Source organism: Chiloscyllium punctatum, chromosome 9 (genome assembly GCF_047496795.1).
Source record: "Chiloscyllium punctatum isolate Juve2018m chromosome 9, sChiPun1.3, whole genome shotgun sequence".
NCBI classification, from domain to species: domain Eukaryota; kingdom Metazoa; phylum Chordata; class Chondrichthyes; order Orectolobiformes; family Hemiscylliidae; genus Chiloscyllium; species Chiloscyllium punctatum.
Window position 1 is genome coordinate 69,090,803 of NC_092747.1, and position 18,778 is coordinate 69,109,580.

An 18,778-nucleotide genomic window follows, 5' to 3' on the forward strand; every position below is an offset into this window, starting at 1 on the left:
CAGTTCAAATGAAATTCACCAGGCAGGTTCCTAGGATGAAGGCATTGGCTTATCAAGAATGGCTAATCAAGTTAGGCCTTTATTCATGAGAGTTTAGAAGAATGAGGGATGATCTTATTGAAACACAACACTCTGCGAGGGCTTGATAGGTTAAATCTTGACCCTGATTTTACTTTTTGCAATTTATTATATTTATTGTTCTGAATTCACCATTCATATTTATCAATATATATTTAGAAGTTTTCTCAATATTCTATTTTAGAATGTAATGAAAATCTTTATATCAACTGTTTATTTTTCTTATATTTACATACAAACCTGAGAGACCTATTTGTGATGGGTTGTCACTAAGCAGTAATGCTAAACAGTGGTAGCAATCAAGGAAATATAGAAGTTGCAATTTGATTTGAACCTTCATGTAGCTATCTCTGCATTTAATAATAACCTGGCCACTGGGGATGCCATAGAGCAGTGTAAGATTCTGAACCTCTAGCAATGGAAGCATTTTTAAAATAGGTGAATAAACAAGGTTAGGAGAAACCTGTAACCTGAAAGTAATTTTACAAAATGTTATCAACATCACGATTCCCTTAAATTTCCATTTGGCCAGTATCCAACTGGTAGCATATCCAATTCTCAGGTTTAGTTTCCATACCAGCTTTGAAGGATTCATGAACAAAGGCACCTAAACCCTTTGGCAAGTGTTCATTTCCAAATGTTTCACCATTTAGAAAATATTGTCTCTTTGTGATCATCTTCCAAAATGAATAACTTTGAACTTATTCTGATTACATTCAATCTTCAATTTTCTTGCCCAGTCACTTAGCCTGACCACATTGTCCTGAAGTTTCCTTGTCTCCCCCTCTCAACCTGCATTCCCACCCGGTTTTGAAACATAGATTAATCTGGGAGAATCACAAGTGATCTCCACATCTAAGTCATTTATCGGGATTGTGAATAGTTGTGGGCCTAGTTGTTTGTTAACAAATTTTAAGTCCTTTCCAGTATATTATCCAAAACCCATATGCTTAATTTTGTGTTCCATCTCCTATTTGAGACCATACCAAAAGCCTTCTGAAATCCAGATTGATTGGTTTTCATTTATTTATGCTGCAAATAACATCCTTAAAAAATTTCCAGCAGGTTTGTCAAACATGATTTCCCTTTCATAAATCCATGTTGCTTCTGCCCAATTTACCAAGTGTCTAGTTATCATGTAGTTCTCCATTTCCCTTGTGCTCCCCTTTTAAATAGTGGGGTTACATTTTTTATTTTTCAGTCTTCAGGAAAATTTCCAGAAGCTATCGAATTTTGAAAGGTAACCAGCAATGTATCGCCCATCCCTATAGCCACCTCCTTTAGTACTCGAATTTAACTCATCAGGTCCAAATGATTCATTATCTTTTGATCCATTAAGTTTTTCAAATCTTACTACTTTATTAAAGTTAATTTCTTTCACTTTCTTGGTTTAACTTTAACTTCCTTATCTATTTTCTTTGATTTCTCTTCCTGTTTCAGCCTGTGGCTTTGTAACCTTGTTACCACACAGTCAAGAAAAATCCCAGAATATACTTTCTGTAACATCTCAGTTGCCAGATTTTCCACTGGCTTTTCAACCACAGTAGGCATCACTCTTGCCTGTATTGAAGATAAACTGTATTTCTCCAACTGAGTATATCTCTATCACTCCTACTACCACTTCACTACTTTCCACTGGTCTCTCCAGCCTTGCATTATACAATGGACAATACTGTTCTCAGCATGAATTCCACCCTTTCTGGCAATACTCCTTCCAAAGTGCATACCTCCTCATCTCTCACCTTCAAAGATCGGCTTGCTCCTGGACCTCTTAAAATTTTAACTTCTTTACCTACTCCTCCTGGTACACATGAGTAAACCTTGTCCTGATTTAACACCTGTCTTCCCAGAGCCTTTTGTAAACCATCAACACAGTGACTTCATGTGTCCCAGTTTATTACAGTGAAAATACTTGAAGATTTTTATATCTCTTCCCTTCTCATGTGGTTCTTTTCTAATCTGTGGAAAACTATCTTTGCTATCTTCAATGAGATCATCTTTTTCCTTTACTAGCTGAGGATTTCTCTTTTCCCTAATTTCTATCCTTCACAGATGGCAGAAACCGATGCAAAGGAGAAGATGTGTTTTTTTTTATGTTTTGCAGTTTGTAAGCACTATGGCACTATGGGAATGATGAGAAGTGAATAAAAACTCTTAAATAATTGATTTTACCTGTTAATAGGCATCTTCTAAAAGATTTAATCCAAAAGATTTAATCCATGGCAGGAGGGCTCAAAGCTGTGGTGTACACTTGCTGCTCTATGTTGAAAGCCAAGCACATTTCCAGTGCCCTGGGCCAGCATGTGGTGAGGAAATACCTCCAGTTGCAGCTCCTGGAACTTGGGTTTCAGAGCTAGGTCAGCAGCTGGAGACACTGTAGAGCATGTGCGAGACGCAGAATGTTGCAATAGCACATACAGAGAAGTGGTCACACTGCAGGCTAAAACTCCATAGGCAAGAGAGAAAGAGTGATCATCAGGCGGACCAAGAGGACTGATTAGATAGTGCAAGATTCCTCTATAACTGTTCTGCAAAACAGATATGCTACTTTGGATATTGTTGAGGAGAATGGCCTCTTCAGGGAAAAGAACAACAGCCAAATATGTTGCATGACGGTTGGGTCTGCTGCACAGGGGAGGAGTAAAAAGCAATAATGACATTGAATTAAACAGTAAGGAGAGGAGACAGGCATTTTACGGTTGCTAGTGAGACTCTAAGGTGGTGTGTAGGCTCTCTAATGCAAGGGTTGAGGATATCTCAGAACAGCTACGGAGCATTCAGTCAATAGCTAGTGTTTGTGGTAAACATTAGTATAAATGACATAGATGAGAAGAAGGCAAGAGGTCTAAAAGTAGAATATAGAAATTTTGTATGTAAGTTGAAAAGTAGGACCTCAAAGGTAAGATTTTAGGACTGCTACCAATACCACGTGCTAGCCAGCAGAAATGGTTTGATATGAGATGAATGTGTGGCTGAAGAAATGGTGTGAGGTGGAGCATTGGAACCAGTTCTGGGAAGGCAGGATCAATATCAACTGGACAGGTTACATCTGGGCAGGATTGGGACTGATGACCTAGGAGGAATATTTGCTAGAGTGATTGAGGAATCTTTAAACTAAAAAAGCAGGTGAAGGAGAATCTAAGTGAGAGGAAGGGAATCAAGAACAAGAATAAAAGATAGAGGGGAATAGAAAAGTGATATGCTCATAAATCAAGGATCATGATCATACACGAACATCATGAAATATAATGGGAATGGGACAAGTGATGTTAAAAAGACAAGACTGAAGGCTCTGCATCTTAATGCATGGAGCATTCACAATGAAGTGCTTGAACTAATCGCACAAATAGATGAAACCAAGTATGACATAGTCATTATAACAGAGTCATGGATATCCAAGGGCATTCAGTATTTAAGAATAACAGACAAAAAAAGGAAAAGACATGGAGTTGCATAGATGGTTAAAGAGGAAATTAGCCCAATAGTGAGAGAGAATATTAGCTCCAATGATGTAGCAAATGCATAGGTAGAGCTGAGAAATATCAAAGGATGAAAAAGTTATTGGGTTTTACATAAACCCCCAAACTGTAGGATGTTTGGAATGGCAATAAATAGGAGATCAGAGAACAAACAATAAAGGAACATCTGTAATTATGGGTGACTTTAATCCACATATAGATTGGACAAATCAAATTAGGAACTATATTGTTGAGGAGGAATTCCTGGAGTGTATATGGGGACATACTTCTAGAAAATGTTACATTTGTATGTGAAGAGAAAAAGATTGGTGGAGACAAATGTGCATACATTGATTCTGTTTGTAAAGGATGATTAAAAATAACATACCAGAAATGAAACAAAGAACTGCAGATGCAGAAAATCGGAAACAAAACCAGAAATTGCTGGAGAAACTCAGCAAGTCTGGCAGCATCTGAAGATAGAAAGTGGAATTTGAAATTTTGAGTCCAGTATCCTCCTCCAGAACTTATGGTAGCTTGGAAAAGGTGATGTGTGAGCTGGAACAGATGAATTGGAGGGAAGTGAGGCAGGAGGGAGGGTGAGCAAATAGGTGCCGATGGAACCCCGACAGAGAAAGACACATAGGCAGACAAAAGGTGAGAATCTGCTGAAAGAATATCTGATAATGGAGACCATCAGAAGATGAAAATGGCTTAGATGTATTGAAAGCAGCCATTGTTATTGCAGGGCCTGGGTGTGGGAGTGGTTACCGAGCATAGAAGATGATGATCAGATTCTAAAATTGTTGACCTTGATATTGAGTCATGAACACTGCAGTTATCGAGCAGAAAATTAATGCTCCTCTTCTAGCCTTGCTGGAGCACTGCAGCAGCTCCAAGATCGAAAAGTTGGTCAAGGAACACAGTGGTGTGTTGAAGTGGCAGACAACTGAAAGCTCAAAGTCATTTTTGAGGATAGAAAGTATAAATTCCACAATGCAGTTGCACAGCTGTGCTTCATCTCTCTATAATAGAGGAGACCACACTGTGAGCAGCAAATACAAAAGACTAGATTGAGTGAAATATGGGTTAATTGGTGCTTCACCTGGAAGGTGTATCTGGAGCCTTGGATAATGTTGAGGGGGAGGTAAACAGACAAGTGTTGCACCATCTGCAGTTGCATGGGAAAGTGCTGTGGGAGATGTTGGGAATGGTGGAGAAGCAAAATTGTTCTGTTGCGGAGGAACAGTCCATGCAAAATGCTGATATGGGAGGAATGTGTCTTGTGATGGCATCCCACAAGAGATGGCAAAAATGGTGGCAAATGATCCTGTGGGTGCAGATGCTGATGGGGTGAAAAGTGAGGATCAGGGAGACCATATCGGTGTGTAGGAGGGAACAGAACAGGTGAGAGTAAAAGTACAAGAAGTGGGTCAGATGTGGGTAAGGGTCCAGTTGAGGAAAACAGTGGATATTTCTGAGGCCCTCCTGCAGAAAGTGGCATCATCAGAACAGATGTCACACCAGAAATATTGGGGAACACAGGATTTAGTGAGAGGGAGATATTGAAGGAAATGTATATTATTAGTGAAATGGTGTTGGGGATGTTGATGAGATTGAAGGCTGATACATCACCAGGCACTGATAATCCATATCCTTGAGTACTTAAGAAGTGGCCCTACAAATAGTGCATACATTAGTGGTCATCTTTCAAGATTCTATGGACTGGAATATTTCTAAAGATTGGAGAGTGGTTAAGCTGACCCCTCTATTTAAGAAGGGAAGCAAAGAGAAAACCAGGAATTACAGACCAGTCAGCCTGATGGTGGGAATAGAGAAAGTGCTAGAGTCCATTATAAAAGAAGTAATGGCTGAGCATTTGGAAATCAGTAGCAAGACCAAATAGAGTCAGCATGGATTTAAAAAGGGAAATTATGCTTGAAAAATCTACTGGAATTCTTTGAGAATGGAACTGGTAGAGTTGATGAAGGGGAACCAGCAAATGTAGTTTGGTGAAAGCTTTCTGAAAGTCCAAATAAAGTCCCACATTAGAAATTAGTATGTTATTTTAAAACACTTGGGCTCAGTTGTGTATTGCATTGGATAGAAAAATGGTCGGCATACAGGAAACAAAGTAGGAATAAACAAGTTATTTTCTACAAGGCAGGCAGTGACTCTTGGGATATTGCAGGGATCAGTACTTGGACCCCAGTTTTTCACAATATACATTGATGATTTGGAACAGGAAGCTGAATGTAATATTGCCAAATCGGCAGCTGATGCAAAGCTTGGTGGGAGGATGAGCTATGAGGAGGATGCCGAGACATTTCAGTGTGGTTTTGGCATTCTAAGTGAATTGGCAAATTAACGGCAGAACTAGTATCGTGTGGACAAATGTGAGGTTGTTCACTTTGGTAGCAAAAACAAGAAGGCAGATTATTATCTGAATGGCTATAAATTGAGAGGGGAATGTGCAATGGGATCTGGGTGTTCTTGTTCACCAGTTGCTGAAGGTAAGCATGTAGATACAGTAGATAGTAAGGAAGGCAAATGGAATGTTGGCCTTCATCGAGGATTTGAGTCCAAGAACAGGGATGTCTTGCTGCAATTATATTGGGCCTTTCTGAGCCCACATCTGGAATATTGTGTGCAGTTTCGATTTCCTTATCTGAGGATGCATGTCTTGCTATAAAGTGAGTGCATCAATGGTTTACCAGACTGATTCCTGATGTAATAGGAGAGATTGAATTGGTTCAGAATGTATTTGTGCGAGTTCAGAGTCTCATGGAAACGTCTAAATATTCTAACAGGACGAGACAGGGTAGATGCATGAGGGTTGTTCCTGATGGTGTGGGAATCCAGAACCAGGGGACACAGTCTAAAGATGTAGGGTAAACAATTTTGGACTGAGATGAAGAGAACTTTTTTTCACTGAGTCGTAAGCCTGTGGAATTTGCTACCACAGAAAGCAGTTGAGGACAAAACATTGTACAAATTGAAGAAGAAGTTAGATATAACACTTGGGGCTGAAGCGATTAAAGGAGATGGTTGAGGTGGGGGGAGGTTATGGAAAGTAAGAACAGGTTATTCAGGTGGATGGTTAGCCATGGCAGACAAGTTCAAAGGGCCGAATGACCACTACCTGCTAGTTTCTGTGATACCTCCTCTCCAGCATTTGTGTTATTAGGTTTACCCAGTCTATAGATACATTGAAGTCACCCGATACAACTGCACGTTGTAATATACTGTACCCTAATTTACTGATTTATCATGTTATAAAAAGGTCTTGACTTTTGATAAGGTGTGCAGAATTGATTTATTTCAAGTGCTGTGCTTTCTTTAACGTACATGTCAATGGAATGAGTGTGTTAGAACATTTAAAAAATGCTTCTGAAAAATTACGTTATCAGCTAATTGTTTGGACTCAATTTTAGAAATCACCTATTTGGGTTTGTATGATTATCTTGTTTGTGTACTGTCAACTGGCACATGGCCTGCTGCAAAAAAAGGCTACCCAGCTCGTATCGTTGCCTAGTCACAACACTTCAGTTGTGCATCCATTGTGAAACCTGATTTCCTCTTGAACAATGGCTGGAATGCATCTCAATATTATGTTCTCTGAGAAAGCTGTGACAACCAGGACCCCAGAACCGACTGCATGTGCCTAGTGGTCTCTCTAAGTCTACCAGAACACCAGTGGAACAACCACCTAAACATTCCACACCTTATCCTTTATTCCTTTAAGAAGTAACCATTACTGGCCAAAAAATGTGTTTTATCTTCCCTAAATAAGAATCTTTGTGGACAGAAACGATTTTTTTCTAACCTGCTGTGTGCATGCATATGTATCCTTTAATGAATTAGACAGTTAAACATTTATGCCTTCAATATTTCAAGCTGTGTTAACCAGTTCTATATTTTTGTTGGATATGTTTTGTTTTACAATCAATAATTTTGTGTTTGTTAAAGAACTCTGCTTGATATTTTAAATCTAATATTGAGAGAGCATTCATATGATGTTCTGGCTAAACGATTAAATTTATATTGTGACCCTTTCAGTAGTATGACTAGGCACAGTCAGTGCACTCCTCCCATCTCCGTTGTAACAATACTCAACATTACCATTATTGTGTGGTGGCCTATAAACAACTCCCCATTAATGTTGCTATCTCTTGCTGTTTTTTTTAAAGCTGTGCCGAGACTGATTCTATATCTTGATCCTTTGCTCTAAGTTCGTGTCTCACAAATGTTGTGATCTCATGCCTTATTAAGAATGACTTAATACCTCATTTTATTTTTTTGCCTATCATTCCTAAATGATCTTTAAATATTCATTTTGCAGTCTTGGTCACTGTTGCTACACTGCTTTTCTGCCAATTAAATTATACCCATTTATCACAATTTGGGCACTGAAGTCAACAATCTTGTTACCCACTTCTACCCAATCTTTCTTCTCCTACACACTCCCCACTTCTTTTCTCCTTCCTCCATCCCATCTCTTCCTCCTCCATTCCATCTCTTCCACCTCCATTCCATCTCTTCCCCCTTCCACTCCATCTCTTTTCTCACCTTCAGCTGCATCTCTTCCCTTCTCCCCATCTTAGTACCTTCACCTCCTCCTTTCCACTAATCTTTCTGAATGTGAAATCATACTAGATTTTGAGTTATAGTGTAAAATATCTCAAGATAAAGTGGGCTAAGTGAACAACAAAAGAAATACATGACTGTTCAAAGGTACTAGCCAACAATATTAGATTACATTAGATTACTTACAGTGTGGAAACAGGCCCTTCGGCCCAACAAGTCCTCACCAACCCTCTGAAGAGCAACCCACCCAGACCCATTCCCTTACATTTACCCCTTCACCTAACACTACGGGCAATTTAGCATGGTCAATTCACCTAACCTGCACATTTTTGGACTGTGGGAGGAAACCGGAGCACCCGGAGGAAACCCACGCAGACACAGGGAGAATGTGCAAACTCTACACAGACAGTTGCCTTAGGCGGGAATTTAACCTGAGTCTCTGACGCCATGAGGCAGCAGTGCTAACCACCGTGCTGCCCACACAGTTCGGTGGATGAGCAATGAATAACTTGTGTATCTTCAAGTATTAGAATTTTCTTTGACCACATAATGTGGCGTCACAGCTCTTTTTTTAGAAAAAACCCTTCATCAGTCAGAACAAATATATTTTTTATCTTTTTTTTAACAATTAAACTTCACTTAGACTCAGGTAACCAAACCAAATATGAAGGAAGACCAATTCTAAAGCTTTCTTAAGTTGAATATCATTATCTACTACCGTGAAAATAAACTAAGATGTGATATCAGTCATGCACTGAAATACTTTACAAAGATGGTTGAGGGTGTCTTTTACAGATAGGAAGTAAAAGGCAACGCAGTTTCTAATAAAGCCCTTTGGTTTGCGAGAATGAAAAGACCTGAGTGCAACTATTTAGCTGTTATGGTATTTCTTTAGCAATGGCAAAGTTTCTAGATTTTAAGTCCTCAGTGAATTGTTATATTTTCCATGTTGTATTTATACCAGTGCTGGCTTCTGGGATTAAAGATGGAGATTGAGAAAGGAAGACAGACAGACTTTCTAGTACCCTTGCCATGATGTGGAGATGCTGGTGTAGGACTGGGCTGTACAAAGTTAAAATTCAACAACACCAGATTATAGTCCAACAGGCTTAATTGGAAGCACACTAACTTTCAGAGCGCCGATCCTTCATCAGGTGATAGTGGAGGACACAATTCTAAGGCACAGAATTTATAGCAAAAATTTACAGCGTGATGTAATTGGAATTGTACATTGAAAAATACTTTGAGTCTTTCATCCGTTCGAATACCATGATAGTTTCACTTCTTTCATGAGTAACTCACAAAACCTTTTTTTTCAAAGTTACATTCTCAGGTTAGCTGTAACAATGGGTGTTAGCTAGACAATATGTTGAAGGTGTTAGCCCCCTGTGTTCTCTGTCTATGCCATGATGGTTAGATTGATTCTAATCTAAAAAGTGAGGTAACAGAGTTTTACATGAATTCATGCAGTTTTTGAGTAAAATACAATGTAACTCTGTAAGTACAAATTCACCCCACAAAATATATTTGTGCATGTGGGTCTTTGTCTGTGTATGTGTGTGCGTGTCTGTCTGAGTCGGGGGTTGTGAGTGTGAGAGAGAGTGTATATATGCGTGTGTAGTGAGTGTAGAGTGTCTTAAGTTTGTGAAGGGGTGCATGTGAGAGTGTAGGAGTGTGTGTGCGTGTCTGGGGTGGGGGGTTGTGAGTGTCTGTTAGAGAGAGTGTATGTGTGTGTGCATGAGTGTAGAGTGGTTGAAGTCTCTGAGAGGATGCCTTTGGGAGTGTGAGAGTGTGGGAGTGTGTCTGTGTGTGTGTATAATGCAATGGTGATCACCTGTAATGTGACATGAACCCAAGGTCCCAGTTGAGGCCCTCCCTATGGGTACTGAACTTAGCTATCAGCCTCTGCTCGGCCACTTTTCGCTGCTGCCTGTCCCGAAGTCTGCCTTGGAGGATAGTCACCCGAAGGTCCAAGGTTGAATGTCCTGGACCACTGAGGTGTTCCCCAACTGGGAGGGAACCCTCCTGTCTGTTGATTGTTGTGTGGTGCCCATTCATCCGTTGTCGTAGCCTTTGCTCGGTTTCCCCAATATACCATGCCCCCGGGCATCCTTGCCTGCAACGTATAAGATAGACAACGTTGGCTGAGTCACATGAGTACCTGCCATGTACAAGGTGGGAGGTGTCCCCACGTGTAATGGTGGTATCTATGTCCCCACACTGACATGTCTTGTAGCGCCTACCGTGATGGGGTTGTATGGAGTTGTCCTGAGAGGTGGGCAGCTTGCTACGAACAATGATTTGTTTGAGGTTTGGCGGTTGTTTAAAGGCAAGCAGTGGAGGTGTGGGGAAGGTCTTGGCAAAGTGCTCATTGATAATGTGACCTGCAACACAATCGCAAGGCAGGGATGTTCCCTCCCAGTACAGGAACATTTCAGCGGTCAAGAAATTCTGCCTTGGATCTTTGGGGTGGACTTTGGGATACGCAACAGCGCAGAGTCACTGAGCAGAGGCTGATACCAAGTTCGGCACCCATGAAGGTGGCCTCAACCAGGATCTTGCATTCATGTCACACTACTGTTGACTCCACAATGCTATAAACGCACGTGCGCACAGACACGATCACACACTCACACTCAGGCAGACCCTCTTCTTACATACTCTCTCTCAGAGACACACACACCCATAATCACTCACACGCCATACCCTCTCACAGGCATAGACTCCATCACACTTGTGCGCACACACACTTTCCCCCCACCCCACCCACCCTCCACACGTGTGCTCTCACTTTCTCTCTCTCTCGCATGTGCACACACACAAGTCTATGGGGTGAATTTGTATTTGCAGATGCATTCTATTTTGATCAAATAGCACACAATCTGTAGGCAGTCAGTCCATATGACGTTTTTTAAAATTCCTACTTTGGAAAAAGAACAGATCTGAATCAAGGTTGGAATACAGACAGACTCTAACCTAACACCTTTAATACATTGCCTCAGCTGAAATGTCAAAGTTTTTTTATAAAACCTTAAGTTATCTCAAGAGTGTGACTTGAAATAAGTTCTGGGATTTACAAATTAATGAATTGAAACCTGCAACCCATTCTAAGTGATTTAAGGACTTAATAGATTTGTTAAATGCATCATATCATTCGTATGACACTTTGATCTTTTACTATAAATTCTGTGCCTATGATCCTGCCCCAAGAGCTGATGAAGGGGCAGTGCCCTGAAAACTAGTGCTTACAACTAAATCTGTTGGACTATAACCTGGTGTTGTGTGAGTTTGAACTTTGTCCACCCCAGTCCAACATTGGCATCTCCACATTATCTCTCAGTATGTTCTGTTATTTTGCAAATGTGAGTGAAACAAGAGATGCCAATTTCTTCAGACTTTACTGAGTTTTAACGTCTCTTGATTATAATGATAATGCCAAGGCAGCTGGTTTTGGAAATGAGTTATCTGTGCTTGTCAGATAATCACAGCAGCTAGAGAAGACCAGTTTACTCCTTTTTAAAGCTGTTTTCTAGTCCACGAAAGTCTGAGATATTAAAGTCAAATTATGAAAATGGAATATTTGTAGACGATTTTATCTATGTTCGTAACAGTATTCACCCTTATAATTTTGTTTCAATTAGGTTTGCTCTGATGAACAGAAGAGCATTGGATGTTTTTGGCACACAAGCCTCTAGAGACTTCAAAGGATTCATACCAAGACTGGACCCAAGATACACTGTTGTAACACCAGAACTTGATATCCATTCCTGACTTGCTCTGTTTTATTGGCCAGGATAAAATTTTGGTGCAGTGTTTCAGTTCTCCTGGCAGGTTTAACAGCAATAAGTAATTCTGGTGTTCTTCCTTAAAATAAAAATGGTCAATAATCATATTCTTGCTGTTTTCCTCAAGAGAAGGGCTATCTAATTGAGCCCCTCTTCTATAATTAAAAGAAATGTGAATGCTTAAAATACTTTTTTTTGGAACTTCAGTAGCTTCTGTTAATTGATCCAGATTTTGTTACAAATTTTGCTAGTTATTTTAAATGTTATGTACACACATTCAGGTTACTACAAATGTCATGCCAACAGCCTTTTTTTCGTAGGGTCTCACCTGTTTTATATGCATGCAGTACTGAAAGATTTGCTTGAGAAATTTAATATGTTTTCTCTTTCATGTCGTCAGTGGTTATGGTTTCATTCCTTATAAGCAATGGTTGACAAACAAATGAAGGAAACAGAATTTGATGGAAAATAAGTTACATCCAGCTATATAAATTAAACCACCCACTTGCACTGCTGAAGAAACTTTGCTTTTACCATTGAATTGTTCTGTGTTGTTTTTAGTTTCCTTTAAGGAAGTAATCTCTTTATCATTAAATGCTATCCATACAGCTATCTTAATGAAAATCTTAGTAACATTTTCTGTTGCAGCATTTATTAATTTTCTTCTGACTGAATGGAAACTTTTGATACTCTGGAATATTATAAAAATTATAAAGAATAGTTTTGCCTATAAATGCAATGGTGTATTTCAGAAGAATAATTTTGTCACAAAATTAAAACAAATAAAGCAATTCAATTCGAAATATTACTGTGAAATTGATCCTAGAGGCTTTTGTTGCAATTCGGCTTCACGAGCCTTTCAAGTGCTGAAGAGATTTTGTTTCTAATAATGAAATACCGGTCACCAAGTAATTTGTTCAAAAAGGATGTCATGTAGAAATTGAAATTCCAAATATTTGAAAATGCAAAAAATTTAAATACTTACTGATTGAATCTGTTTTATGCCACCACAAAATTTTCAAAAAGTAATTTCTGGACATAGTCTGCAACCGTGTGAAAATTATTTTATTTGATCAAAAAAATGGATGTATGCTGGATCTGTAAGAACTGACATTATTCCTACAGCTGAGGTATAAATTGAGCAGTTTTAGGAACTTGCAATAAAAAACAGATGCTTAACAAGTGCTTTTTATATGATGACAGGAACTACTCTAATATATTACATATGCTGTAATTGGAAATAGTGATTTCCTAGATCTTGTATATCTAATTATTAAAGAGGCCACAGTCACTGTTTTAATCTTAAAATCTAGCTATGCCTAAGCTATTTAATTGTACCACATACATCATTTTGAATGGTGGGTGCAATTAGAATGGGAAGTGCTATAGTTTCGTGAAGTCTTATGTGAACAATATATTTCCTCACAAGTGGTTGGGAGTGACAAAAACTGTGACTTGTATTCCATCAAATAGTGTCTGATTAATTAGAATTAGATTAATTACCTCATGAGTAGGACTAATCACACATTGTGATGAGTTACTTTGGCACTTTTGATTAAAACTGAGCATTCAAATAATTTCAACATATTGGAAGCATTGATTTTTTTTTCCCCCTGGTAAAAATTAGATTGGAAAAATTGATTCAAAAACATGTCAAACTTCGAAAGGATTTCATGTCTTTTGTTTTTAAAAAAAAAGAGTTTATTGCTTTGGTGAACACACATTGAGTTACAAAGGGCTAAAGGGAAATTTGTCCCTGTTTATGTATAGCTTAATATGCAAAGAGCCTGATTTTTGTTTGTCATCCCTCAATTTGTCCATACTGCCTTAAATCTCTTCCTGGAAAACTTGTGTTTGAAACACAAAGGAAAACAAAGGGCATGAACCCTTCCAATGTTGACGGACTCCAGTGGTCTGTATGAAATGTCTTCATCGCAAATAATGGCACAGTAAATCTAGAAATTCTACCATTTAATTGCATTCAATTTTGTAGGAAAAAGTCTCAATATGTAAATCATGTGATAAATTTAAGGCTGTATCTTAACACATTTGTAAAGTAATATAAATGGCTATTAATTTTAACAATTAAAATGCTAATAAAACATCAATGAGGCCAAGTATATTTTTACATATAGTAATAATAGAAGTTAGTATTATTTGTATAATGCCTGTTTTAATTTATTGCATAGCACTGTTTTGAAGAAAAGTAGAGGAGTTATGCTTGGTGATCGAACAATATTTATTTCTCAATCAACATCACAAAGAACAGATTTTCTGATCATCTGACACCATGGGAGATTGTTGCATGCAAATTGGCACTACATTGCAACAATGACGACATATCAACAAGTGATTCTTTTGGTTGTCCAGTGATCGTCAGAGGCTTTTTACAAATGCAAATATTTATTTTTGGTTAGTGATAGTAACCTGAAGCCAATAATAATAGTTTCTTCAAACTCTCAGTATTTATGCAAATATAATCTGCAACAAGAGTATTTAGACTCTGATCCCACTATCTAAGGAGATGATGGACTGTACCCCTGGTGTATGTGTTTCTGGACTTAATATTGGCTGTTGTGACTGTGAAGATCGTTTCATGAGTGACAGTCTATTTGGCAGCTGGCACAGATGAATATTATTGACCTGAAATGCACTGATGATTTTCTCCTGTTGGAAATAATTGTTCATTGACATTTTGTATGCTATATAAAATACGTTTTGTCTATGTTTATGTGGACATTCCTAATTTTGTGCAATGGTGCATGCTATCTCATATTGTCATACATTTACCTTTCTTTTCATGATATATATGAGTAACCTTTATATATATTCCTCAACCCAGTTCCAACTATTTAAAAACTACCTCTTAAGTGCAATTTAAAAATAAGCCATCACCATGATTTTGATTCATCCTGATGGAGAGCAAGTTACTAAGCATTAATAAAGGTGATATGCTCTATCCAATCTGAAGAAACAGGCAATTATGCCCTGGTACTGGAATTCCAAATGTCTTTGTCATACTTGCATTTTTAACAATTTTTTGCAACGAATGAACAATCGTGTTCAAAGGATTTCTTTCACACTAATGGTAGCAGAAAGCAAAACAAGTAACAGTTCATTTTAAATGTTTAGCTACTGCAAAAAAAACCCAATTATAATTAGATTGCATTTACTTTATGCTGATCCCTGTAGCAACATTAAAATATTAGTCTGTCTTTGAATTGTTGCAACTTTAACAGTTTTCCAGTCTCAACATATGACAGACAATATGCATCAGGATACTGCAAGTGACCTGACATACAGATCTACTGGGAATTGCCTGAGAAGTTTAAACTTCTGACAGTCAATTTTCCTATTCCCCAAGACTTTCCATGAATGTCTCCAACACTGAACTACTAGAGTTGGACCAAATTCATGGCATTTAACTGGATAGTTCCCCAGGAAAACCAACTGTCTGCCTACACCTAATTGGGAAAGCTATAGCTCAAGTTCGTTAGATGGGTCAGTGTTTGTGCAATGTGTGCAGGAGAGTTTCCTGACACAATATGTAGATAAGCCAACAAGAGGTGAGGCCATACTGGATTTGGTTCTGGGTAACGAACCAGGCCAGGTATTAGAACTTGAGGTAGGTGAGCACTTTGGGGACAGTGACCACAATTCGGTGATTTTTACTCTAGTGATGGAGAGGGATAAGTGTGTACTACAGGGCAAGAGTTATAGCTGGGGGCAGGGAAATTATGATGCGTTGAGGCATGACTTAGGATGTGTGGATTGGAAAAGTAGATTCCAAGGCAAGAGCGTAATTGATATGTGGAACTTGTTCAAGGAGCAACTATTGAGTGTCCTTGATAAGTACGTACCTATCAGGCAGGGAGGAAAGGGTCGTGTGAGGGAGCCGTGGTTTAATAAGGAGTTGGAATCCCTTGTTAAATGGAAGAGGGCGGCCTTTGTAAAGATGAGGCGTGAAGGTTCAATAGGGGCAATTGAGAGTTATAAGGTAGCCCGGAAGGACCTGAAGAGAGAGCTAAGAGCAGCAAGGAGGGGACATGAAAGGTCCTTAGTTGGTAGGATTAGGGAAAACCCTAAGGCTTTCTATAGGTATGTTAGGAATAAAAGAATGACTAGGGAAGGAATAGGTCCAATCAAGGATAGTAATGGGAAGTTGCGTGTGGAGGCTGAAGAGATTGGGGAGGCGCTGAATGAATACTTTTCGTCAGTATTCACTCAGGAACAGGACATTGTTGTCGATATGAATACTGAGGCACGAATAAGTAGAATGGATGGCTTTGAGATATGTAGAGAAGAGGTGTTGGAAATTCTGGCAAGGGTGAAAATAGATAAGTCCCCTGGGCCTGATGGCATTTATCCTAGGATTCTCTGGGAAGCAAGGGAGGAGATTGCAGAGCCATTGGCCTTGATTTTTGTGTCCTCTTTGTCGACAGGAGTAGTGCCAGAGGACTGGAGGCTAGCAAACGTGGTTCCCTTGTTCAAGAAGGGGAGTAGGGATAATCCTAGTAACTATAGGCCAGTGAGTCTCACTTCTGTTGTGGGCAAAGTCTTAGAGAGAATTGTAAGGGATAGGATTTATGCACATCTGGATAAGAATGATGTGATCAAGGATAGTCAGCATGGTTTTGTGAAGGGCAGGTCGTGCCTCACAAACCTTATTGAATTCTTTGAGAAGGTGACTAAGGAGGTAGATGAGGGGAAAGCGGTAGATGTGGTATATATGGATTTTAGTAAGGCGTTTGATAAGGTCCCCCATGGTAGGCTACTGCAGAAAATACAGAGATATGGCATAGAGGGTGAGTTGGAGGTTTGGATTAGGAATTGGCTCTCTGGAAGAAGACAGAGGGTAGTAGTTGATGGCAAAGGTTCATCTTGGAGTGCCGTCACTAGCGGTGTTCCGCAAGGATTTGTTTTGGGACCATTGCTGTTTGTCATTTTTATAAATGACCTGGAGGAAGGGTTAGAAGGTTGGGTGAGCAAGTTTGCGGATGATACGAAAGTCGGAGGAGTTGTAGACAGTGAGGAAGGATATGGCAGGTTACAGCGGGATATAGAGAAGCTGCAGAGCTGGGCAGAAAGGTGGCAAATGGAGTTCAATGTAGCTAAGTGTGAAGTGATTCACTTTGGTAAGAGTAATAAAAAGATGGATTACTGGGCTAATGGTAGACTACTTGGTAGTGTGGAAGAGCAGAGGGATCTTGGTGTCCATGTACACAGATCTCTGAAAGTTGCCACCCAGGTAAATAGTGCAGTGAAGAAGGCATATGGCGTACTGGCTTTTATTGGTAGAGGAATTGAGTTCCGGAGTCCTGAGGTCATGCTGCAGTTGTATAAGACTCTGGTGCGGCCGCATCTGGAATATTGTGTGCAGTTTTGGTCGCCATACTATAGGAAGGATGTGGAGGCACTGGAACGGGTGCAGAGGAAGTTTACCAGGATGTTGCCTGGTATGGTAGGAAAATCCTATGAGGAAAGGCTGAGGCACTTGGGGTTGTTTTCATTGGAGAAAAGAAGGTTAAGGGGTGATTTGATAGAGGTGTACAAGATGATTAGGGGGTTAGATAGGGTTGACAGTGAGAACCTTTTTCCACGTATGGAGTCAGCTATTACAAGGGGGCATAGCTTTAAATTAAGGGGGGGTAGATATAGGACTGATGTTAGGGGTAGGTTCTTCACTCAGCGAGTTGTAAGTTCATGGAATGCCCTGCCAGTAGCAGTAGTGGACTCTCCCTCTTTATGGGTATTTAAGCGGGCATTGGATAGGTATATGGAGGATAGTGGGTTAGTGTAGGTTAGGTGGGCTTTGATCGGCGCAACATCGAGGGCTGAAGGGCCTGTACTGCGCTGTATTCTTCTATGTTCTATGTTCTAAACTCCATAAATCAATCTAATCCAATAACTGCCTCATTACTCCTCAGCTACCTGGCTATCTCTCCCCTACCCAACCCAATTACCCCAACTAACCACTCACCACCAATACGTCTCACCCACTCATTCACACTTTGCCCACCTCGTTCACTCACTTATGGAAAGCATTGGTACAGCGGTAATGTCACTGGACTAATAATTAACAACCACAGGTACATGTTCTGAGACTGAGTTTAAATCCCGCTGTGAGAAATGGTGAAATTTTAATTCAGTAAAATTTGGAATCAGAAGCTAGCCTAATGTTGACTATTGTCTGTTGTCATTAAAACCCATCTTGTACATGAATGTCCTTTACTTTGGAGCCATAGCAGTATGGTTGACTGATTGTGAACTGACTTGTGGGCATTTAGGAATGAGCAATAAATGCCTGTCTAGCCAGTGAGGCCTACATCCCATGAACAAATACACCACTTATACACCTACTCAATCTGCCACCTGGAGCAGCAATTTGGGGGAACTGTCATTGGACTGGTAATCTAAAGACCCAAGTTAATATTCTCGGAGTGCAGGTTCAAATCCATCCTTGGAGCCTGTTGAAATATGAATTCAAATACTAACTCTGCAATTGAAAGCTAGTCTCTAATGACAAACCTATTGCTGGTTGTCCTAAATACCTATTTACTACACTGTAGGGAATCTAGTCCAAACTAATCTAATGACGCTTGAGGAAGAAATTCTGCTATCTTTACCTGGTATCGCTTACAGGAGCCTGTAGACCCACAGCAATGTAGTTGATTTCCTTTCTAAAATGGTGTAGCATACCAAAGTCAATAAGAAATGGACAAAACTTTCTGACCTTGCCAGTGACGTGCATATTTCATGTGATACAATAGGTCTGTTCCATGGAGTTGTTGCTAAGTAGCACAAGAATTTTAAAGTTTTCCGAGTTAGTATCGCAGATCTGTTCTAGATTCCTAAGGAAGATGTGGGAGC

At 39.5% G+C, this 18,778-nt stretch overlaps 1 protein-coding gene across 3 annotated transcripts in view; it reads left to right on the forward strand.

Annotated features, from left to right (window-relative positions):
• tmem135 (transmembrane protein 135) overlaps positions 1-14,633 on the forward strand; it is a 540,618-nt gene extending 525,985 nt beyond the window's left edge. For all 3 annotated transcript variants that reach the window (XM_072577755.1, XM_072577754.1, XM_072577753.1), the window contains one exon: positions 11,765-14,633. In XM_072577755.1, the coding sequence (XP_072433856.1) occupies positions 11,765-11,894 (130 nt within the window). In that variant the 3' untranslated portion in view covers positions 11,895-14,633. The remainder of the gene's footprint in view (positions 1-11,764) is intronic.
• Positions 14,634-18,778: the final 4,145 nt, after the last annotated feature.